Source organism: Salminus brasiliensis, chromosome 1, assembly GCF_030463535.1.
Source record: "Salminus brasiliensis chromosome 1, fSalBra1.hap2, whole genome shotgun sequence".
Taxonomy (NCBI): Eukaryota; Metazoa; Chordata; class Actinopteri; order Characiformes; family Bryconidae; genus Salminus; species Salminus brasiliensis.
Genome location: NC_132878.1, coordinates 89484813 through 89510455, shown reverse-complemented (window position 1 = coordinate 89510455; position 25643 = coordinate 89484813). Strand labels below are relative to the sequence as shown.

Sequence of the window (25643 nt, the reverse complement as noted above, 5' to 3'; positions counted from 1 at the left end):
TAAATCCCAGCTTATTTAGTCAGTGTCACTGATTAAAATGCTTGATTTCTGAACATTTACTGCTGTATTATTAAGTAATATTTTCCTTTTTGTAGATTATGAGTCTATTTCTTCAACAAAGAACAACAACATCAAGAAACCTAGCTGTCTTTCTCTCTCACAATTAGTTGCTTGCTCACTCAATAAGGAAAAGTTGGAAAAGTGACTGCTTGGGGTCGCTTGAGACTTGACTGAGTATTAGGTAGGTAACAGTAGGTAAAATTGGATGTAATCTGGTCACACTGGGGACACTTTTTAATGAAATGTTTGCTCATCCCTGTAGTTACAGAATACTATGCCTTAGAGTGTAATAAGCCTTTCTGCATTAAGGGGTTAAAGTAAATCCAGATACTATCCAGATATGAAAGGCACGGTGTAAACAGCCTTTCTGGCGTTGCTTAAGCAGTTGTAGTTGCTTAGATACAGAGACAGGATCTGTCATTATGGCTGTCACCATGTTAACACCAGAGACTTATGATCTTGTGAAGACATAATTGTGCTGGATGTTTGATACTGTTAGTGTGCAATTTAAGGATAAATCACATGATCAAATCACGCCTGGTGTGTAACACTCTTTAACCAACCCTGTTAGAAGGCTTCTGTACAGACTGGTTGGGATATTCTTTGGTAATAGAAGCTTGTTATAACATTTTTGGCCCATAGGCTTTTTAAGGGGTTCACAGTGCTTGACGGACCGGTATGATTGTGAGTGCTCAACTGTACGTATTATTAATTAGGACTGTTGTTTCTGAGTAACTGAGTAGTTTCCCAGTTATTCTGACAGTAAATCAGCTAATGTAATGAGCAAATAATACATTAATTAATTGATTAATTAGTGGACTTCTATGAACAGTAACAAATTATGCACATGCTGTTTAAGAGAAACTATCCCAGATCACAGATAAACTAGCAATGTTTTTAAAAGGTGCCTGAAATGAACAAGCAGCATTATACACACTGACAGCGTACATTTAATTAATTCTTTAAAAAACTATAATTTTATTTTAAATATAGGCTCTGATGAATCCTGGGAACCGTCAGACTGGCCAGTTCTTAACCGTTCACAGGTTGGGCCCCAGTCTCTAGGATTTAAAGGGCTCAGTAAAGACTCCACCGTTACGCTGCCTGTGTGGAAAGTTGTTTGTGTTGCAGGATGTTGGAGTGGCTGCAGGAAAAGCTGGTTGGGTTACGCAAGCTCAGACGCACTCCGTTCAGCTTATGATTAATGATAGCTGCAGATGAAAGTACAGCTCATTGTTATTAAAGGGTGAAAAATGAGAAGGGGAGGGGAAAAACAGCACAGTCAGCAGATTGTGTTTCCTCTGAAGACACTGATAAGGAATTTGAATATTCAGCGTTGGGGTTGCAGTCCAATTAGTGGCATACAGCGCCTCGAGAGAGAGAGAGAAGGAGAGCGCGAGAGAGAGAGAGAGAGAAAGAGACATTTTATTACATAACCTGCACCACACCAACAGACAAAGGTGCTTAGGCTGAGTCTGGGGTATGAGTATGTGTGTGTGTGTCTAGGAAGGTGTGTGTAAGTTTTTTTGGGTTTCAGGCCATAAAATGTCCTGATTTTATGAAAAGGCCAGAGACTATCAAAATGGTCCTGACTGTTTATAAAGTATGTTTTATATATAAAATCAAATCAAAGCATATTCATACACACTAATACACGGCCCAACTGACTGACCAATCATATGAAAAACAAAATACAAGGACAGGTTGGAAAAATAAGCAATAAAAATAGACAGTTCAAAAATCAAAATGTATACACATAAAATATATAGAAAATAGAAATGTAATAAAGTGTTTAAGGAAGTGTGCCAGTGTGCTATATAGAATATATGTGTGTCTGTGTGTGTATGTGTTAATTTACACATACACACACACACACACCAATATACATATATACCCACACATGTGTATATCATAATGAATGGACCAATAGAAATGAAGTTAAGGCATTCTTGCCTAATATTAAGCAGGTCCCCTTTGTGTCCTGTGGTATCTGGCACAGTTTGGTTCTTGACAGAGTGTCTCAGATTCTTATTCTTGTACATTTCTCCTGCTTTTAACACATCATCACCTTTAGGAGCTGACTGTTCACTTGCTGCCTAATATAGCTACCCCTCAACAGCTGAAGCCTCTGTAAATGAAGATCATCCCTGTTTTTCACTTCATGTACATATGTGGCATCAATTTTATCCAAAAATGGTGACTTTACAGCAGAAGGAAAAAATCCTCTTAGATTTCAGTGGAAGTCAATGTAACAATATTTGATTCCAAGTCATTGTGCAGCATTTCTATTGGTCCATTCGTCATACGATTCTGACGCAATGTAGAACTGCCAGGTTCTCATTATGTCAAAAACATAAAATAGGTGAAAATGGAGATTTTAATACGTTATTACTGCATACATTAGGTATTGCATATATATAGTTGTTGTCACGCATAAACCTTGTATCTCCATTTTTGCTGCATTTCAAGATGAGTGAACCAATAGAAATGCTGCAAAATGACATGGTATAAAGTATTTTTGCATTGACCTCCATTCAAAGTTAAGAAGTTCCTTCTCCTGTACAGCTGATATTTTGGAGATACAAGGTTTTTGTGTGATGAGGCAATATAAAAATATCTATTTATACATTTATAAACAAACCTTAGAGTGTGTGTGTGTGTGTGTGTGTGTGTGTGTGTGTGTGTGTTTGTCCATTTTAGACACTATGAAAGGGCCCTTGTCTGCTAGACTGTCTGCTGGTGCTGCTGTCTGTTTGAAATTAGCAGCAGACTGTTGTTCGCCTTCCTTATGCTAGCGTTTGCGGGTGGAGCTTTTTCCTGTCCTCTCTTCCTCCTTCTTTTTCTACCCCTCTCTTCCCTCTCTCAGGTCTGTTGGTTGGGCTCTGTGTCTTCATCTAACATCTCTTTAACGTTTCCAGAAAACGTTGCAGGATTTCTCCCTTTAGCACGGAACATCACCTCCTCTTCTCCTCCTTTCCTGCTTTGCTAACTCTTCTCCAGTGTGTGCAGTGTGCTCCTGTGGTGATGTGTTTATTTCCCTTTCATTTTCTGTTATTGTTGTCGTTGTTGTTGTTATTGTTGTTGTTGTTGTTGTTGTGTTGTTTTGTTGATGTTACCCCGTCCCCTTCCTACACTTTAACCCTGACATGGTCCATACCTTTTAACCCTCCCCCCAACAAAAACCTTCCGGCACACACACACACACCCTCTCACACCCATTTCCTTTGTCTGTGTCTGTCCATTTGTGTGTGATGTGACCCCCTACCCCAAAACCCTCTCCAGAAGACACGGAGTCGCCTGCTCGGACAAACTCAGGTCTGTCTGCCTGTCTTCTCTGACCCTTTCTTTACCTTCTGTACTTTCTCTTCCTCCTCCGATTGCTCCTCTTCCTCCATCATGCTCATCCCGGGTTATAATTCTAAAGTCCATCTGGCCGTTCTCGGTGTGGAAGTGTGTGTGGCTTCCACACTTTCTCAAATGTCTGGTCGCACACAATAAATGTCACTTGACCTGCAGCACATCTGGAACTTGATGGATTGGAGCTGTTATACAGTCCTCCTATCTAAAGTAGGGAGGGGGATGGGGAGGTAGATGGGACACCTAGCTTGTAATGACACACACTGCCCATTTGATCAGGTCCACCTACCCTATTGGTGCACTTTGTAGGTGTTAGAACAGTAATCAGGCCTGCCACTCTACCCCACTATAAACGGAAAGGACCCTCAAAGAGGCTACAGTGTAGCTGTAGAGCTATGAAGTACCTGCAGACCTACAAAGTACACCTGTGTGGGATATTTCAGTTTGATGCTGGAGTCCCCTTTCTTAGCTAACTTTGTTCTAATCAGAGCCACCGGTTTCTACCTTCCTTTTCATTTGCCTTTTCATTTCCTCATTAGTAGGCCATGGGAGTTACTTTTGACCTCTGTCATGAAGCCGCAGCATTGAATTCACTGCACTGGTCAGCACTGATCAGTTGCATATGAATGATCAAGTCTAATTGTTAGTTGAGAGTATGCAGACTTTCAGACCCATGGAAAAGTCATCACACACTGGACACGTCACGTCGCACAGCAACCGAAAGTGGAAATTATTTGGTGCACTCACTGGTGTTACTGTGACCAGAAGTATGGGGACAAATGAATAAAATTGTGCATCTAAAATAGCATTCAGTTTAAAAGTATTTAAAGGTGCCTTAAATGCATATATTGGATATTTTAATTATTATTTGATCATAATTATGTGACTATGCTCAGATGTGGTTAAACAAGCCTTTTTACCACCCTGTTATGTTACCTCAGAATGAAACATCCAGAATGATTCTAATTTTAGAGGGGGCTTATGAATAAAAAAAGACAAGCTCTGCTTTGATTGGCTGGTTTACTTCACTGTGACTGCCCACAGTACCCTTATAACATAGCATAGCCTAGCACAGTTTAGATTAGCTTTGTTTTTAGTACTTATAATAAAATTATAAATTTTATAACCATTCCTGACTGGATAGTGTTTCTGGATAGTGCTGCTGTACTCTTTGGGTCCTCTCAGTGTCTAGTCAGCACGGTGTGTGGTTGTAGTGATTGTGATTGTAGTGATTGTAGTAGGGTCAGCTGAGGTTAGCTTTAAGCTTAGCACAGATGTGTGCAGAGCTGGGCAGTGGTGCTCACTCTAGTCGGCCCTATTTTGTGCAATTTTAATGAATAATGACCCACTGTCCTGAATTAGCCTATCAACACAATTATAGCTGCCATATAACCTGCCAATGGCTAGATGATATTCACCTTGAATGAGGGCTAATGTAATCAGGCTCATAAGCGAAACTGGCTTCATAACAGTATTGTCAATAAGTGAGGTCAATATCAATGAACCGCTGATATTAATTCTCCCGTAAAACTCCCGAGTCATCTGTGTTATCAGTACTGTTTCCAGTCCGATACACTCACTCAGGTTGTTTTTTCCCTCCTCTCCTCCGTCTGTTTGCATTGCCTCTCATCGCCATCTTTCTAAACCAAAAGTAGAGAGAGAGAAAGCAAGCCCACAGAACGAAGATGAAGGTAGGCTGGCTGGACCTTTTTTTTTTTTGGTGTCATTGATGCCAAAAAAAAGCACGATTTCCAGTCAGGAAATCAGGCCACAGTGATTTCTTAAAGGACACTGTCATGGACTGAATGGAAAAGCTGAGCAAGGTCCTTTTCTTACTTTTTTTGAAGCAGCCATATTAATAGTGGCTGTGTCGCAGGAATGCCTTCTGGTGCAAAAGTACTTCTTGTTATTGCATAAATGAAGACTTTTCACTGGGGGGCAGAATGCAGAAGATGTTTTTAGGTATTAGAAATAGAAGAGACAAGAATAGAAATGGGATATGGTGCAGTATAGTAGCGCAAATTAAAGCATTAGAGGTGTGACGGTACGTACATTCCTACAGAAACGTCACGGTACAGAAACGTCACGGTTCAGTGTATTGTTTAGTGTAATGCAGAAGCAAGTTTCACAGGAGCAGGTTCCGCCTGGAAACATAAATACTTTTGCATGTGTACATTTACATGGCATTGTGGGAATTGTAGTAGATTTAGGAGTATCGCTATGGCTCTCTCACATAGAGAGAATGACTCCCTTATGTCCGTTTTCTTCTATTCTTAATTGCTCACTGTTCTGTTTGTAGTGAAACGACTGACAAATAAACATCAAGTGTGTCCGATATTGTGGCCTTTTCCATTTTATTTCAACTCATGAAATCATACTGGATCGGACAAGGACAGTGTTCTGACATTGTTGGACCGGTGTAGGGTGTGTGTGGGTGGAAACACATCAGACCTGCTAATGTTTTACTGTTTTTTGTGTTTAAAAAATTGTTATATATGTTTAAAGCAGTGTTATGTGAAAATTGGCGTTTTTGCTCCTGAGCTCCCCCTGCAGTTGAGAAGTGTAATTCACTTTTTCTGCACTGCATTAAAGCAGCATAACACAATTTGAGCCAGCCCTTAAGGGCACGCTTTACACATGCATTTTTGGACAGGCCTAGAGGGATGCAGAACTGCCACTGAAAGTGAAAGAAGCATGTGGACTGAGGCAGAACAGTAATAGTTGCAGCAGCAGCGAGTAGGAATGATAGAGATGCCATTTTCCCGATTAAAGTCATTAGCATAGTTGTAAAGCTGCTATTTTCAAGCACAAACGCTACATAATGTTGCTTTAACAAACTACATACTGTCCTGACTGCCTCAGGGGGGCGCTATACAACAGTAGGTGAACAAACTGTAATTTGCACAACTGTATGTTCAAAATCAATGCAAGTTTAGTCTAATGTCTCACTGGGAGTTCTGTTGCTTTTATCCCCATTTCACTGAACTCGTACTGACCCGTGAGGTCCAAACCGTGACGTTTGTGTACCGTTACACCCCTAAAAGCTCCGGATAGGTGTCAGCGCAGAACACTGCACTGAAAAAGACTAGCGTTTTTGAGCACTGCACTGCTCACTGGCTAATTTACAAATCTACCAAATTTATTGACAACACACTTCCCACATATTTCCCTCTAAACAAGTGACTCAGCAGCGTGCTACACATGTCCAAGATCCAGCACTGATCCAGCCTGCTACACGCCTCAAAAACAGCAAAGATGAATCTGTAGAGGGATCTTAGAAGACATGCAGCTTATCGTTCCATTTTTTTTTTTTGGTTTTCTTTATTTGGTAAAGCACATTATGAAACTGCTGGAACTGGATGCTCAGCACAAACATGCACCAGCAGTACTACAGGAGAACAGGCCATTTACTGCAGCCAGTCTTTTGTTACTTGTGGGAGTTACTTGTTAGAACAAAAACAACCTAAAAGTAATTAGAGATTTTTGTAGGTATATTTTGGTGAGATGAAAATATCTATATTTCCGTATACAAATATACAAACTTACAAACACATGCATTGGGTCATGTCAGTACTGGATAATAGAATGTATAACAGGTTTAATCTAATGTACCAGATTCATGTAGTATCAGTGAAAAGGGAGATATTTTGGCATCGTTGGAATTTAAAAATGTATATTAATTTAATTTAATCTGATAAAAGATAAAATAATGCATCTGATAATAAATTGAAACAAAAGAAACAGAATATACATATAATTCATCATATAATATTGTAATTACGTGTATCTTAAATCATAATCATAATCAGTTCATTAGAGGAATAGTTTTTTTTTGGTTTTTTGGGGTTTTTTTTTCAGTTCTCGCACAAGAACTCCCAAACCTGGCCTAGTGACTTTGGGGCTTTGGGGCCTCCAGTGCACTCCTCATTTAGACTTCACCCAAACCAAAAACATCATCAGACCCTTATAACCACACGTTCTTTCCCCAAAACGCATCTGCACACACATACACTCACCGATGTCCCATCTGCTCAACAGGTGCCATGGATGTGGAGGAGAGGGCACGGCAGATGAAGCTAAAGGTGGATAAGTTTAAGCAGGGAGCGGCCTCCGACTCCCGGCTGGAGCAAGACCCCCATACAAAGGCAAGTGACCGTCCCAAGTACTCTACCATTCAACAGAATCACTGTTCAAACCAGTTTCAGGAATAACAAAAACAATGTAGAAAGGTCTAATTTGCTAGTAATTAGTTTGCTAGTGATTAATAGTAACTAGTTATTTGAAGATGAAGCTGCAGATAATGCAGCAAGACCCCCAGCTCTACATTCTCCTACCTGTGTAACAAGATTCTGAGGTAAGTCACTCTAAATAAGAGCGTAAGGCAAATGACATGAATGTAAATATAAATATAGTAATTAAAACCAATCATTGTAATTAAATCATTTAAAAAATAATCAAAATAAACACCAGTAAGAGTCCTTGAGCAAGAGTCTCAACACTGCATTTCTCATCGCAGTAAATGTATATAATTTACATTGTTTTTAACTATTAATATAATAAAATGTATTTAATGTAATGTATATGTAAACTCAGCATACTAAGCCAGTCTCCCCATCCATAAACCCCAAACTCTACATTCTCCTACCTGTGTAACATGATTCAGATGTAAATATAAATGCAAATATAAATATAGTAATTAAAACCAATCATTGTAATAATTAACCACATAATAATAAACACCATTAAGAGTCCTTGGCCAAGACTCTTAACAGTGCTTTTCTCATTGCAGTAATTATATAATTTACTAATTTGCTATAATTTGTTTTGTTTTTTTGCATAAACTATTAGCATAATAAAATGAATAAAATATTTATCAACTCAGAATACTAAGCCAGTCTCCCCATTCATAAACCCCAAACTCTACATTCTACTACCTGTGTAACATGATTCTGATGTAAGTCACTCTGCATAAGAGCACAAGACAAATGCCATGAATGTAGATATTAATATAGTGATTTAAATAATAATTATTATGATTATTAAAATCATAATTAAATAATAATAATAATAATAATAAACCCCAGTAAGCGTCCTAGGGCAAGAGTCTTAACACTGCATTCCTCATTGCAGTAAATGTAAATATGAAAAAAGTAAATGCAAATACATGAATGGAAAGCAATGACTTGCCCCTAGATCAGAGCTCCACCGTCTTTGACAGCTCCCTACTTTACAAAGTGGCTCCAACAAAAGAACACGTCAACCTACTTCCCCAAAAATGTCTTCCACATTCCACAAGCTTGCTGACCACTTATCTTTAGCGCAGTTGAAGCTTCCAGGAATTTTAAATACATTGCTAGTCTGGTAAATTAAAGGTCTGTCTGTCCTGGTGCTTATGCAAGTCTGACACCTCAGAATACAGCTTAAATCTTCTGCATCGGTATACTTTGAAGTGAGGTCACTTTGTCCGTTGGCCTTCCAAAGAACAGATTGTTACTCTTAAGTGGATGCTTAAGGACACAGTGTCTTTTTCTAGCAAATAAGTCATGAGGGGTAGTGCTAATCTCCCAGTGCCATATTAGGCCACTCATGCACGCCTACCACTTCCTTGTAAGCGTGTGGTATGAGAAACACATTGGCCCAGCTCCACATTTTTTGCAAGTGCTATTAAAAGCAGGTAAAGAAAGGCAGTTCGTCATGCTGTCTGTTCGGCCTGCGCGAAGGCGCCATGAAGGACACTGTGTTTACAGTCTTCATGGAGGAGCCGGAGCAATCTAGAAGCTCTACTGTTACAAAAGGGCTCAGAGGTGGCTCAGGGGCACCATGAAACACAAACCGAAGGACAGACAGGTTAGAAAAATGGGACAATTGATGATTAGTCAGAGCTCAAGCTGCACAGTACATTTTTTGTTATTCAGTATTGTAAATGTTGGTCTTTACAACACGGAGAATGCAGATGGCTGCAATGTGCAGATGAGCCCTCTGACCAGTCACAATGCTTTCTACTGACGTTGCTTTTAAAAGCATCATCACAAAGTTAGGACACACGATGGTTAATTTGAGACGTTGATCAATGCGTTTCTATAAGGCAGAGAAGATACACTGTATGGACAAAAGTATAGGGACATCTGCTCAGTTATTGTTTCTTCTGAAATCAAGGGTACTGTCTCTACTGTCCTGCTAGATTTTGCAGCATTAATGTGAGGATTTGATTGCATTCAGTGACACGAACGTTAATGAGATCTGGATGTTGGATGATCGCCACCCCACCTCATCCCTAAGTCCCCAACTCAGCACCATCCATCATTCCAGAGAACACAGTTCCACTGCTTCCACAGCTTAATGTTGAGGGGCTTTATACCCCTCTTGGCCACGCCTGGTATTAGGCAGTATGGTGCCAACAGCTTTATGTTTATCTGCTCCAGCAATGCTTTTCTACAGAGACTAGACTACAAGCTGTGTGTGTGCATATGCACATCTATGTCAAAAATTGGTGCAACTTAAAGCCACTGAATGTGTTCATTAGAAGAGGTGTCCACAAACATTTGTGAATAAGCAGTGTGACTCTACAGTTGTATAGAACAGGTTTACATTTGAGCTTATTGGTCATTCCATCATGATTAGGACACACCTCTAGCAGACATAGTCAAGCAGACATAGTCAAGAACTCAAGGGACAGAAACAGCTGCAATACTAAAGAACTTTTCCCGGCAGTGTGTATATCATCTTCTTAAATAGAAAAAGTATTCAGCTTCGCAGATCCTAAGCCAAAGATTGCAGAGTTGTTGCGGGGGGGGGGGTGTTCTTTTACCAGAATATAAGAAATGACATCATTACAGAGAAATATGCTGTGCTGTTTGAATGTGGTTTTGTTACGTCAAGAACTGCTGATGCTACCCCAGATAGTCTAATTTATGGATAAGGTTTAAATATTAGATCTGTTATGTCTGAAAATGCATCACATACAGATGCCAAGTTTGGACAAAAGTAAAACTTCTGAAAGAAAGTGGCAGCACTGTTTACATCGCTTACAAGTGGTACTGATTTCTGGGAAACTGATCTTGAGCTTGACCTTAAACAAATCACCAAAGTCGATGATCAAGCTGGAACTGAGTGAATGGATCTGTTGATATCCATAATCTTAAATCTTAAAATCTTGATAATCTTAAAGTTGGGGATATGTATTTGGGTTACGGATGGGAATAGGGCAATGGTTAGGGTTAGGATTTGGGTTGAGGTTAAGTTTATCGTCAGGACTAGGGCCAGTGTTGGATTAGTGTTAAGGCTTGAGTTGTGGTTAGGGCCATGGTTAGGATTAGGTTTGGGGTTTTAGTTAATGTTAGGGCCAAGATTAGGGCCAGAGTGAGGGTTAGGATTAGGTTTTGGGTTAAAGTTTGGGTTTGGATTGGAGCCAGGGTTTGGATTTGGGTGTAGGTCAGTATTAGGGTTAGATGTAGGGCAAGGGTGAGGGTTAGGATTAGGAATAGAGCCAGAGTTAGGGTTAGGATTTGGGTTGAGATTAATGTTAAGATTATGGTCAGGGTTAGGTTTTGGGTTTATGTTAAGGTAAGCATTAGAGTTCGAGCCGGGTTGTGGATTAGGATTAGGAAAAGGGGCCAGAGATGGGTTAAGGTTAGGGTTAAATGTAAGGCAAGGGTGAGGATTGGGATTAGGAATAGGGCCAGAGTTGTTGTTTGGATTTGGGTTGAGGTTAAGGTTAGGGTTAGGATTAGGGCCAGGGTTAGATTTTGGGTTTAGGTCAAGGATAGGGTTAGATGTAGAGCAAGGGTGAATGTTATGATTAGGGCCAGAGTTAGGATTAGAATTTGGGTTGAGATTAATGTTAAGACTATGGTCAGGGTTAGGTTTTGTGTTAATGTTAAGGTAAGCATTAGATTTAGAGCCAGGTTGGGATTAGGAATAGGGCCAGAGATAAGGTTAGGATTAGGGTTGAGGTTAAGGTTAGGGTTAAGATTAGGGCCAGAGTGGGTTTAGGATTTGGGTTGAGGTTAAGGTTAGGGTTAAGATTAGGGTTAAGTTAAGGGCCAGAGTTGGGTTAGGATTTGGGTTGAAATTAATGTTAAGATTATGGTCAGGGTTAGGTTTTGGGTTTATGTTAAGGTAAGCATTAGATTTAGGGCCAGGTTGTGGATTATAATTAGGAATAGAGCCAGAGTTAATGTTAGGATTTGGGTTGAGGTCAAGGTGAAAGTAAAGGGACCGAAGATGCACCCTTGATAACACAACACAAGAAAAGGCCCGAGTGATAGTTTGGTATAGTTATATATGTAGAGTGTAATACAGCAGCAGTACTATCATGTTGTTCATATCGTGCCCTACTTGGATTTTGTAATTGGTGCAAAGAAAGATGTTTATCCAGGCTTAAAAAGCTTCAGCTCAGCAGTTGTTAAATAGCTAAAGCAGCAGGAAGATGTGCTGTCTGTTTGGAGAGCTGATGGAAATGATTTCAGATGGCCTGCTTAAAAAGGCGGTAATCTCATTTGAAGGTGTTTTGTTGTTGTTTCTAGCCTCTCAGCTTTGTTGTGTCTGCATCAGCAGAAGACTGCACTGTTACGCAATTAGTTGTTTTTTCCCCTGCATTGCAGTTGAGTCAGCTGTGTTACTTATCTGTGCTGTGGTGCTTCAATACCTGAGGCTAACTCTCCTAATCTTAAGTAATGGCTGGGTTGTTTAATGCTGCTTTGGAAGAAATCCAGGCTCATTTCTCCAAATGCTGAGCCTGGCACAAAGAACACTGGGAGATGTGATATCATAGAGAGCCTGAAATTGTTTCTGTGATTGATTTATTTATGGACTATTATCCTGTTTATCAAATTGACTTCCTCTCATGTTGCCAGTCTCAGAACCACCATGGTCTTTCATAGGTCTTCTTTATGACATGACATTTCTAATTTATGGTGCAACGAAATAATTAAATCCATATCTCTCAATATTTGCTAAGATTTGACAACTATTTGACTAAGATTATAACAATTTTTCAACAGTAATTTGACAGTTGAAGGTTTGACAGTTATTTGATCAATACACTTCCTTTAATGTATTTCGTTCAGAATAATTAATTTGCATAATTGATTTATTAACATTATAGGATGTTGTAGTGTTGTCGACAACTATTTTACTAAGATTTGACAACAATTTAATATTTAGCAACTAGTAGACTAAGATTTCACAGTGATTCAACTAATATTCAACAAGTATCCGACTATGATTTGACAGTGATTTGACTAATGTTCGGCAATTCATTAATAACTAATATAAAAGTTTAACTAAGATTCAACAAATATTTGTCTAAGATGTGACAGTGATTTGACTAATATTTCGCAACTATTCAACTAAGATTTGCTTATGCTATGATTTGATTTTATTTTAATTTTGGAAATGATTCAACTAAGATTTGACAGTGATTCGACTAATATTTCGCTACTATTCAACTAAGATTTGACAGTGATTCGACTAGTATTCAACAAATATTTAATTCAATATTTGCCAAGTTTACCGTAGGTGAATATTCAGCAAATATTCACCTAAGATGTGACAATGACTATTCGACCATAAACTATTTGACTAAGATTTGCTTATGTTATGATTTGTTTTTATTTATTTTTTATGATATATTCTTTAAGTGTAGAACTAAAACATGGAAAAAGCTGAAACAGAATCTGGTCTAATTATTTTAGTTTCCTATTCTGTGTTTAACTGTCTCTTGTCTTCTTTCTACAGCGATCAGGCAGGGATGGTCAGCGAGGGACGGACAACCTTTCGGCCAAGTCTTCAGACAGCGACGTGAGCGACGTGTCCGCTGTGTCGAGAAGCAGCAGTGCCTCTCGCTTCAGCAGCGCGAGCTACATGTCTGTACAGTCCGAAAGGCCGCGAGGCAGCCGCAAGATCAGGTGAGCCGCCTATCACTGTGCCCTGCTGACAGACAGGGCGAAGGTCAAGTGTTGTTTGCCAGAGATGGGAGAAAACTTAAATTAGTCCTTTATTCCCTTTCGGGTGGAATTGGGAGCAGTTCCGGGGTTTTCTCTGATGAAAACCTCTGTGCAAGGTTCCTTCTTAAAACAGGAAATGCCCCTTTTTCTAATGATTCATTTCCTGAACTGAGTGAGTTCAGGTTTGGCTCTGTATAACAGACGACAGGAGCCAAACATCTGAACTTTACTGTTAAAAATAGATTCCCATCACTGGCAAACCACCTGACTGTGACTATGAAAGACTTCATGACATTTTAACCCTTAGAAGTTCAGAGTTGTCATTGTTTTGGAATGCAGTTTAAATGGTAATTGATAAAGTCTGTAATTACTTTGTTATGTAATAAATTGCATTTATATTTGATTTACATTCAGTATTGATCAATATCAAATAATGGCAAGATGTGACAAAAATTATATGTTTGTATTTGGACTAGGATGTACATTCAGACTCTGAATGTCTAGTATCCTTAATGAACAGATAATCGGCTAACCACAGAAGAGTGGGGAACGCCGGCTTCCCCCAAAAGAAACGCAAGGCTGTAGGTTTGTTGTTGAATCTAATGTGCTAATGTTAAGAAGCAAACATCAGTAATTTCAGAACAAAAATAATTATAATTTTTTAAAGAATAATTTACTGTATAAATAATAGGACAGTTCTATTTTTGGCTAATGGGGGCTAGTACAGTGTTAGATGATAAAGAGTCTTTTTCTCCTCAGTGGATGATGTACCAACAATCCTCCTTGATTATGTGCTCATGTTTACATATCGTCGCTGCTAAGTAAAAACTTTGTATCATTTTTGCAGAATTTTGCGTTTAGTCAAAATTTTAATTGTTTTTTTTTTTTTTTTTACAAAATGTCATGATGACATTAGAAATGTTCCAAAGACCCTTGGAATAAAATCTTTTTACATTGACTTCAATTGAGAGTTATACAGGTTTTTGCGTGACAGCCACAATATACTTTCACAAATATGAGCAAAACATGTCACATTTACACATAACATAACGACGTTACACATAAAAATCAATTCATTTAATTTAAGTAAGTTTCTGGCCTCTGCAGTTTCTAAGTCTTCCTGTGATAAGTAACGAATCCCTGAATAAATATTGATTTCACTGACACCTAAAAATGAGTAACTGAGGACTCAAGTACTCATAAACATCTGTAGACATCCGTTTATATACAGCAAAAACTGTTCATTAAAAATACACTATATGTCCAAATGTTTGTGGACACCCCTTCTAAAGAATGCATTCAGCTATTCTAAGTTGCACCCATTGCTGACACAGATGTGCAAATGCACACACACACAAAGCTTGTCTAGTGCCTGTAGAGTAGTACTGCAAGTATAATAGGACTTTCTGGAGCAGATAAACATGAACCCATGGACACCTTGCCTAATGCCAAGCATGGTCTAGAGGGGTATAAAGCCCCCTCCCCCCCCCCAGCATTAAGCTGTAAAGCAGTGGAACTGTTCTCTGGAGTGATGGTTGACCAGATAAGACAAGACAACGATATTCACCTTTTGTGTTGGACACAGATAAAATCTGACCTCTGCCTTTAGCCTACCTCTGTCAGCAATAGCCCGGTGCTCTAGTCGCCGAAACACTACTGCCCCATTGTACCATTAGTTGGTGCTCCATCCAATACTTTTTTTTATGAGTTGGGAAGCTGGGGATGGGGTGGGGTAGGGTGGAGATCATCCACCATATACTGACCTTCCTAACGCTCTTGCCTTGTTGCTTTGTCTGAATGCAGCCAAATCCTCACAGCAATGCTTTAAACTCTAGTGGAAAGCCTTCCTTGGACAATAGATACAGTTACTCTAACAAAAGCAGGATGTACTACTTTTAATACCCTTGATTTGGGAAGAAACAATGAATGAGCAGGTGTCCCAATACTTTTGTCCATATAGTGTTTCTCCTCTTCTGCTTACAAGCACAAAAATATGGTATGAATTTATAATTTAGAATCCGCTGGAGAGTTTCTCCTTTCAGTGAATGAGCTGCAAGAGGCTATAACTCTGACTTCTAAGGGTGCAGTTATCAGGCTGATGGATACCACAGCAAACACAGTAGCTTGTTCAGTGTGTGTGTGTGTGTACAGTATGTTGCTGCTTTGTTAAATGTGCCATTTGTCCAGTTCTTGCATTGCTTTTCTGTGTCATGCCAGTTGATTTCGAGTCCTGTTGTCTGTTTCAGTGCTTTTGTTGAACGCTACCGGCTCATGTCGGCTGTGGTTTTCACTGTGCTTTTCTTCGTCTGCTTTTTTTCTTTCTGTTCTGCATGGTGCTCGCGGCCTGCTTGCCTCGCCCACAGCAGAGCTATGCAGGGGGAGGAGCCTGTTGGGGAGGTGTTGCCAGAGGAGGAGGGAGGGGTGGGAGTAGAAAGTGGGCGGGCTGGAAAGGCAGAGAGACGGGCAAGTAGAGTAGATAGAGAGGGGGAGGTGGAGGAGACTAACGAGGACATGGTCCAGAGGAGGTTCTCAGAGAACGACCTGAGGTAAACTGCCCTCGCCATGGTGACCTGCTGTATCTGATACTGTAGCTACAGGCTAGTCCACCATATGCCTTGTAGCTACACTACTAAGGGTGTAAATCTCTAACATTATAGTGATTCCATTACAGTGCTTTTGGAAATGATTCAGTGTCATTTGATGAAGTTAGTTTGGTACATTTTAAGGTATTATTTCATTATTAAGGATAACACTTATGAATTATACATGATAAAAACAGCCTTATCTTTCACTTAAGAATGTTATCTTGGCCAGAATTAATGAGCACATGCTGTTATAATCAATTCTCACGTTCCAACATCTATGCTCTAATACATGTTTACTTTCCTGTCTAATCTCCTAAAAGCTCATTTTACAGCTTAAAAGGGAATAATGGAATATCATGTTCTGGATCAATATGCGGATTAGATTCCATACATTTTAGAGGGTCAGTAAAGGTGAACTGTAAGGTGCAAATTACTAAAGCATAAAAGCATATACTCACTCTTCCTACCCAACAATACATGAAAATTAGCAACTATAAAGTTCCAATCTTCATAGATTTCCATTTCATATCCCATAACATCTACACTGAGGGGCCATCGGCCAATATTAGCAAGTGCTGCACACTTATTTTCCGTCCAGGAAGAATCTTTTCTGAATGTAAACAATTTCTAAGCTCAACAGGAAGGCATAAAGAGCTCTTGAAGGCAACGCATGTTTCGTATTGTATAGATACAGCAAAGAGCAAACCATGGTGACCCATTCAAGTTAATGTACTGAGAGATTGTCACTGCTTTTATCTTCATCATTTGCTTTGTGTGAGATGTTCAGTCTTGTCTCTTAAGCGTGTTGTTATTTCTTGTGCTGTTCTTATTAATGAAACAAGTTCACGTGTTCAGTTCAAGAAACTGCTACATTAAATGCTTCCCTGCTTCTCCTAACTGCCCTCCCTTGTAAAACCCTGTGTGTTTCATAGAGGCCTACAATCAGCCCCAGCAGAGTGCACAGTGAGATACATATCAGCAGAGTTTGACTTCACACAGAACTTCACACAGAAATGCTAATGTTGCTTAAAATGAATGAAAACCTCTATGTGCTGTTATGTGACCATTTGCTAGAAAGCAAATGCACACAGGCTCAGCATTTTTAGTGGCCAAAATGTGAGGTGCTTTGACCCAGGGGCACGAACAATAGGAAATTCTGAGCCCTTGCTAGTAAGGACTAGGGAGCATTATGTGACGGTATTGTGAGTAGGGACAAGTCTGCATTGTGGTACTAGCAATTTGTAACGAGCAACAATGTTATTTATATTAAATGAAAGCCAGTTGGGACCAGTTAGCATAATGAGACTAGCCATAGCTAGCTATCTTCCAGCTAGGTATTTTGTTTCGAGTGGAGCCTTCCATGTCCAGTGTATTATTTAAGTGTTGGATAATTGTGAATGCATGAGAATTCTACTCTTCTGATGATTTGCTAAAAGCGAATGACCACAGGCTCAGCAATTTTTTTTTGTCAGATGTTTTGACCTGAGGCGCCAAAAAAAAACCATCACGTTTTATGATCATGTTTTATATTTTAAATAATATGTTCATAAATATATCAATAAAATAAAAATATCAGGTGATTTGTGTTTGTTTACATTTACATTTAGGCTGTGGTGTAAAGCACTTTGACTAATGGTTGATGTAGATGCAGGTACATGTAGACCAATAGTGGTGGTGAGAAGGCGGGGCTTCTACAGACATGTTTAAAACTGTACATAGAATGTGCAGCAACTGTAAAAGTAAAAGTTGACAGGAAATCAATGCAAAATCCTGGACAGTTTACACAATGTAGGAATCCCAACTGCTCAAAAGTTTCACATCCCAAAAAGGAGACCAGGAAAAAAGAGAACGTATGGGAACCCATCCCTACCTGTATTGTTGACCCCTCGCTAGTAGAGACCAGGCAGAATCCCAGATAACATGCCCATGTGTGACCTGTAGGGTTAGCCCACTTGGGAACCAGAATGTATTGTCCACAGATTTTTTCCCAGATCTTGGCCCCACATTTGGATGACCACCAGGGTCAGTGATGGGACCAGAGGGGGTCAAACATGGGGCCCTGTCTGGGTCTGGCGGTTTAGAATGAATGAAATCAAGTGTTAGTGTTAGTGTGTGTCACTAGCATTATGTGACAGGCAGCAGAATGCCATTCAGAAATGTTAATGCTTTACTAAATGAAAGCCAGTAGAGGGCAGATAGCATAATGTGACTAGCCACGGCACATCGTACAGTCAGGTGTTTCTTTTTGCTAGGAATCCCTCATGTCCAGTGCATTATTGTTGGATATTTGTTAATGTGTGAAACGTTTGCTGGTCTGGTGGTTTGCTAAAAAGCAATAGTCACAGACATAAAATGTGACATGGAGCTCCAAACAGTATAAAGTTTGATTTCCTTGCTAGTAACCAACTAGCATTACAGTGTTGTTAACAGTGAAGGAAAGCTAGTAGGGGCCAGATAGAAAATTATAACTCACTCCTAACTGCTTTAGTCTGACAGTTTTAGGTGTTTTAAGGCAAATTGTCCTCTGAAGCCCCCCAGGGGCAAGTTGGCAGTTTTGCAATCAGGCAGATTGTCTCAGGAACATGATTTCTTGCTCAGTTAATCAGTTACAGACAGGGTACACAGACCTTTGGCTTGAGCCAGGCTGCAGCCTGTACTGTACGTCATGTTGCTCTGTGTGAAATGGATTTGGATTTGAATGCATGAGCACATGGGCGTGCGATGGATGGTTTGTACAGTTTGCTAGCAACAGGCACCTAAGGTGTAGGTTTAGCTGGAGAGTGGGGGTTGTGTCATAGGCCATGCGTCCATCTGATGATTCAGTACACACAACATTGCTTCTTTTCCCATTTATCAATGTTTGCCAAGATATAGCCATCAAACATTTGCTTCAAAACAGGAAGTGATGATAGTGGCTGTTACATTAGCAGGGCAGGAGGGACCACAGGCGATTCTCCCTTCATTTACAGACTGTGATGTTTAAAGTACGTGTGTGTCAGCTGGACGATTTTTCAGTGTGCCTGTTGTATAATCTTATGACTAACATACAGTACGGAGTACATATGAGGCTAATCAAGGCAGAAGAGTCAAGAGTAAACAGGGTCACTGGCTGGGCAGGGTTGATTACTATGACTTATGACTGAGACATTTATCTGTAGGTAGGGGGAGGCTGATGTGACATCATTGTTAACATAAATAACTTAATGAAAAGTTTTTTTTAAGCATAAAAAATAGCATTTTAAACTTGACTCAATTGGCTCACCTGATGAGGGTCATGATTGTCCACCTTGGATGGATGTGAGACTTTTGTATTGATGGCTGTATTATAGCTAATTGATTTGGACTATCAATCAATTAATCAATCATTCTTTATTTTCACATTGTTTTTCACATTGAGGGTGACCCTCATTTTCAGTGTAGCTGAGAACTGACAATAAACAGATACTTTAATATTTAATCAACTAAAAGTTAAACAAACAAATTGAAACATTAAAAGTAAAATATAAAGATAATAGAAGTATAAGTGTAAGAAGTATATAAGAAGTATATAAATAATAGAGTAAAAATCTCAATCATATAAATAAATACCAGAATTAGGATATGATATAAAAAATGGAAATGGCAACTTTTAAAGAACAAAACTTTAAAATACAATAGGTCAAAATAAGAGCTTAACAAGTAACAAGCAAATGATAACATGTAAATCAAAAGAAGAATAAGATCATAAAAGGAAATTTAAATGAAGCTAAATTAATTTAAATGACTGAAATAATGATAAAATAATGATAACTGAAATAAGAATAAAAATTGGATGAAGGATAACAGATAAATAAATGAATCAAATATCTTAAATAATACAAATCAAGTAAAACAGTTCTAAACATGTAAGCCATAGATTCTACACTGCTTTCTGATGACGTTCAGGCATCTCATGGTTCCTGAAGGTTCAGTGTTAGGCAGAAGAATAAAAACTCAGCTCTTGCTTTAAAGCAAAGATGTCCAATTTATGTCCTGGAGAGCGAACTAAGATTCAGATGCCCCTGAAGGCCTTTATTACCTGCATCAAGTATGATTTACCAAGATGGTGGATGATAGATCACCAGGACCAGAATTGTTCACTCCTGCTCTGAAGCAATGGTTCAGTCCTCAGGGCCTCTCAGATGGTTCACAGTTTTTGCTCCATCCTTAATTGTTGCGATTTGGGTTGGATCGGATCCCCTTTTATATTTTGTCTCCTCTCAAGGTTTTTTTTTCTCCCTGAGGGAGTTTGCCCTTCCATTAGCTTGTTCACTTGGGCTGGGCCTGGATCTCTGTTTCTGGAGACTGTTTTGAGAACCTCTGTTCTGTAGTATGTTGATGACAAAAATGTCAGAAATGTAGAAATAAAAATGTAGAAATATTTCATCATATATTAAATAATGTACAAATTTGGCACAAAAATATATATTTTAATTATTATATATTATGTACTCAGAAAGTAGCAGTCTTTATACCCTAGTTATCTTGGTAATTTGTAATTTTGTCCCCTAAACTCCCTTTCTGCTTCGGTGTTTCCGTGGAAACCAGGCAGCCTTGCCTAATCATGTGATGAAGGGAGGGTGAGTGCAAGAAACTGGGAGAAATCTGTCCCCTTGCCTCAAGTCACCCCGTCCATTTATGCTAATAGTGCTATGACAGGAACTTGCAGGACAAAACCCAGTAGAATATCCCACTGTGAATCAATTATGAATTTGAGATGAATATGAGATTCAGTGATATAAGATATCATATAATGACATAATGATCTAAAAATAATTTACATTAAATAAGTATATCCTAACGGTTTGGTTCATTTGATTTGTACTTCATGCAGTTTTAGCAGAGAAAATCAGCAGCTGTGTTAGATATTTCAGAAACGGATAAAGGAGGACAGGACCCCACCTTCTCCCCATATTTTTGAGCATATTTGCTTTAATCGGATGCAGGCACCAAATGCTTGGCCAAATGAAAGTGGCTTGGGTAGTCTGGGGCATGGTTTCCATGGAAACAGGTTTTCTGCTGCACGTGGCTTTGGAGAAATTACACTAATTTCCAGCCCCTTTCAACCAACATTGTTAGAAGGAACAAACAACAGAAAGCAGGTCATCTGTTCTTCATTGTGCCTCTGTTACATATATGTCCATTTCCCACAGATTAATGATATCCATTAAGATCAGGTGTTAAATGCTCTGTGCCGTCCACTAATACAGTATGTATATGTATACATATAGAATAGGTGCTCACATGTGTACTAAAAACGAAGTGTCCAAAATAGATCTTGACTTGATCATACAGTTCAAGGAAAAACTTTAACAAAACCTTTACATTATTCTGAGGTCCTCAACCCTATAAGTGTAGAGTCGTTACACAATACATTGAATGAATATATTTCATACAATTATATTATTCTGATTAATATATATATATATACAATTATATTATTCTGATTAATATATATATATATATATATATATTTATTTATATATATACACATCCATTTGTTGTCATATTTTCATTCAACAAGGTACACTGCCATATTTTATATTCATTACATGTAAAGTCCCATATTTCTAACCTTGTTTTCTTGTGTTGTATTTAGTTCAGTATGGCAGTGGCTCAGAAATCCAGTATTCAATAAAATTAAATTACTAAAATAATGTTTTTGACCTAACGTGAGTCTGACAGTCATTCTTTACACATTGTCAATATTTAAAGTGGAAAAAAAATATATATATATATTGCAAACATTTTTTTGGAAATTTATTAAAAAGTACAAATTTTATATGGACATAAGTATTCAAACCCTTTGTTATTACACTTGAAATTGTATATCTGGGGGCCTGGTTTCTCTTGATCATGTTTGAGATGTTTCTACACCCAGCTACCTGTGATAAATTTAGTTGATTGGACATGATTTGAAAAGACACACACCTGTCCATACAAGATCTAACAGCTGACAATGCATATCAGAGAAAAAAAACAAGCCATGAGAAGGAAGAAACAGGATTGTGTGGAAACACAGATGCCCCACAAAAAGTTTCCAAGAGCACAATGGCGTCCATAATTCTTACATGACAGAGGTTTAGAACAACCAGGACTCCTGCTAGAGCTGCTAGACTCCTGCTACCCCCCCCCCCCAACCAAACTAAGTAATTGGGGGAGAAGGGCCTTGATAATAAGGTGACCAAGAACCCGATGGTCACTCTGGCTCCAAAGCTCCTGATGCAGATAGGAAAACCTTACAGAAGGTTAGCCATCACTGCAGCACTCCACCAATCTGGTCTTTATGGCAGACTCTCCAGACAGAGACCAGTCAGAATCAGTAAAAGAGACATGATAGCCCTTAAAGGACTCTCGGACTGTGAGAAGATGATGAGTCAAGATGGTTCTTCTATTACTCTTTTTATCATCTTTATTTTAAAGAGCGTAGATGAAGCAATGTGTCCATGGTTGTACAAATATATCCTGGCTGCTTTAATGTTATGTATCAAACCCCGCAAAATTAACTAGGAGAGTTTAACGTCAGATATTTCTGGGCAAACAGGATCATGCCTATGGTTTCTAATCAAGGAATTTTCAATGAAAGAAGGTTTCTAATCACATTTAGCTTTCAGCGCTACGCTAATCCAATTTTATCCTGAGCGCAGCTGCACATAGACTCACAAATGGACTTAACCACGCTTCAGCCTATGCGCACACCCACAAACAGTGCTATATGGTTTGTGTTTTAACTGGAGGAGGAACATCCTGGCCTAGATGAGAATGCACTTAGCACAATCTGCATGAGTGGAACACGCTGTTCAGCAGGGGCCAAGAAGGAGATGTATCCCCAGAGAAAGGCTGCACTGTTCCAAGTACATTTAGTGGGGGGACCAGAGTGTGTGTTTGTGTGTGCCAAAGCCTCCTGGAAGAGCATGAGGGGTCAGGTAGATGGCTGCTTCTCTTTCGCCATTAGTGGAGGGACAGGCTCTGGCTCTTTAGGATCTGCTCCTCATGGAGAGCGTGACTTGTCAGGGAGCTCTTATTTATACCTTTAGCTTTTAACCTCGGTCACCCTTGGCAGCCTCTTTCGTGTACGCTTTTCCCACTTGATTGTACCTAAAACCCTAAATTGATGGTACAGCCAAAAATCTCATTTACACAATTTGACCCTTACCCTAAACGTAATCAAATGTCTAAGAGTCTAAAGTTTCCTTGTTTCGTTTTGCACTGGAGCATAAAGGCTACTGTAGAAACTAATGGAAAGTCAGAGCGACCTGGTCGCTGGTTCAGGGATTCTCGCTGTTCTGTTACTCATAAGCCAATAAAAGATTGCCCATTTGTAATATAGAGCAGGAACATATAACAGTAGGCGTACCAGTTTGCATGGTGGATATACACTCCCATTAGTCACATTCACCTCCTAGCTCAGGTGCAAAACATCAGACACCAGATGGCTTGGCTGATAGCCAGCTCTTTAAGTTAATTTGCCAAATTGTGTAACAGGGATATAAAGGTAGCATGAACCAACTAGAAAAGTGCCTGGAAGGTGTAGCTTGGTGGATGCTATGGTGTTAGTAGGCGATTAATTTGATGTTGCAGGGTGTTTAGGAGGGTGTTACAGAGTGGTTGGTACAGTGTTTGCTGTGGTGTAGGTACATGTATGCTATGGGGTTCAAGCTAGTGATTATGGTATTCCAGGTAGTTGCTACTTGCTACTGTTACTAACGAGTTGATAGGTGGTTGCTATGGAGTTTTGTTATGGTTGCTAGGCTGTTGCTAGATGGTTTATTTAGCAGTTGCTGTGGTATCATAGGTGATTGCCATGGAATTGCTATGATATCCAAGATGGTTGGTGTAGTGCTGCAATGGGATCCCAGGTGGTTTCTTAATCAAGTTTCTTAATGGTGGTTAGACTGTTGCTCGGCAGTTTCAGTGGTATCACAGGTGGTGGTCTATGGTCGCTCAGATGTTGCTAAGTGGTTGTATTTGCATAGTGGTTGCTGGGCACTTCCTATGGTATTTCAGGGGTTTCTATGGTATCTCAGGTGGTTGCTCAGGTGTATTGTCAAGTGGTTAATGTGGTACTCCATGTGGTTGAGGGTAATAATCAGGACATGAGGCTTGCTGCAAACAAGAACATTAGCAAAAGCAACAGACATGCATTTGCTTTTAATTGTTTGACCTCTATCCTCATCCCTGCGTGAAAGGAAGCTCTGCTAGGCACTGAAAGGCTCTCAGCAAGCATGCCATTAAGTAATGCCATCTTCATTAAAAGTGCAGCGTGTTTGTGGGCCATGCTTCTGAAGTCTGAGCGGCAGTCGGCGAGGTGCATTAAAGAGAATAATCCTGCGGTACACAGGCGCTGTTGAGGTGTCAGAGGCCTTCTGTGATGCTCTGCAGAAGATGCCAGATCTCGGTGCCCTGGCATTCACACTGGGCCATGTGTGATCTCTGTGTGCACAGTAGATTTCTCCAGCACTTTCTCAGCTTGGCTGGAGCTTTCCAGACCAGCACTGAGAGGGAAATTGGTTTTGGATAAAATGTGTTTCAAGTCACTGATCTTTAGAGAACTTTCCTATTTCCCTCTTTAATAATGGTCTTTTTTCATACATTTTTTTATATACAAAGTACATTTCCCTGGAGACGTTCATCTGCTCTACCTTCCAGCTTCTATACATTTTCTATACAGCCTTAATCTCCCACAGGTCCTTCCTCACAGTTCTCCTGTAGTTTGTTTTAAAATGCCATATACTGAGTCTAGCTAAGGCCAGGTTTTCCACTACAGTTAGTTCTTATTGTTGAGGGTCTCTGCCTTTAACTAGGTAGGGTGAAGTCTTGTACCCAGCACAGGATGAGCCATACTTCAATTCAGTTACCTCTACAGAGAACTTGTATTGAGGATTTTTTAAGCTTGGTTAGCCCTAGAGTGGTATCAACCAGAGGGGAATGGGTCTCCCCTTGTGAGTCTTGGTTCCTTCCAAGGTTTCTGATTTCCTTAGAGATCTTCAGCTGCTCTACTTCCCTGCAGTTTCTATACAGCCTTAGGAGAAAAGATTTTCAGGCCTCCACAGGGCCCTTACCACAGCTCTCATGTAGTGTGTATTGAAATGCCACATACTTAATGCGTCTAGTGAGGCTTTTGTTTTCTACCATAGTTCTACCAGTTCTTATTGTTGTGTGTCTCTGCCCTCAGCCAGGGAGGGTGAGGTCTACCCTCCACACCACACCATCCAATCCAGTTGGTACATAAAATGTGTACTAATTTTGTATTATGGTTTATACAGTTGGTTAGGTGGCTATTTTTTAGCATTATTATATAAGTAACCTTCAAATTAGACTCGGGTAGACAAGAACTGGTTCTGGCCAGAGAAGGATGGGCCCACCCTTGGGAGTCTTTGTTCATCTTTGGCAAAAACAGACCTGACCTGGTTTATAATGGCTTTTAACAAAGAAAGCTTTTTCTGAAAGTCACGGCTTCCTGGTGAGCAGACTAGGCCCTCAAAAGACATGAAAACTTTCTCTCTGGACGGTTACCTGTGTACCTGTAGTACCTTTAATGACTTTAATGACTGATTGCACTAGTACTCCGCACTGCTCTGCATCTCCAGCAGCAGTAGGTGTGTGTGTATCTGTATCTAAAAGCCACCCTAAGACCTCCTCATTATGGAGATGAAGACAGGGTAATTTCTATCTG

At 39.6% G+C, this 25643-nt stretch overlaps 1 protein-coding gene across 33 annotated transcripts in view; it reads left to right on the top strand.

The window, feature by feature from the left end:
• Positions 1 to 25643, top strand: part of rims2a (regulating synaptic membrane exocytosis 2a) — a 268366-nt gene that overhangs the window by 193664 nt on the left and 49059 nt on the right. For 21 of the 33 annotated variants that reach the window (XM_072692313.1, XM_072692312.1, XM_072692306.1 and 18 more), the window contains 4 exons: positions 3343 to 3375; positions 5070 to 5108; positions 7456 to 7562; positions 13156 to 13325. In XM_072692313.1, coding sequence (XP_072548414.1) covers positions 3343 to 3375; positions 5070 to 5108; positions 7456 to 7562; positions 13156 to 13325 — 349 coding nt within the window. The remainder of the gene's footprint in view (positions 1 to 3342; positions 3376 to 5069; positions 5109 to 7455; positions 7563 to 13155; positions 13326 to 25643) is intronic. The other 12 variants (XM_072692323.1, XM_072692317.1, XM_072692307.1 and 9 more) reach the window with 2 other exon arrangements.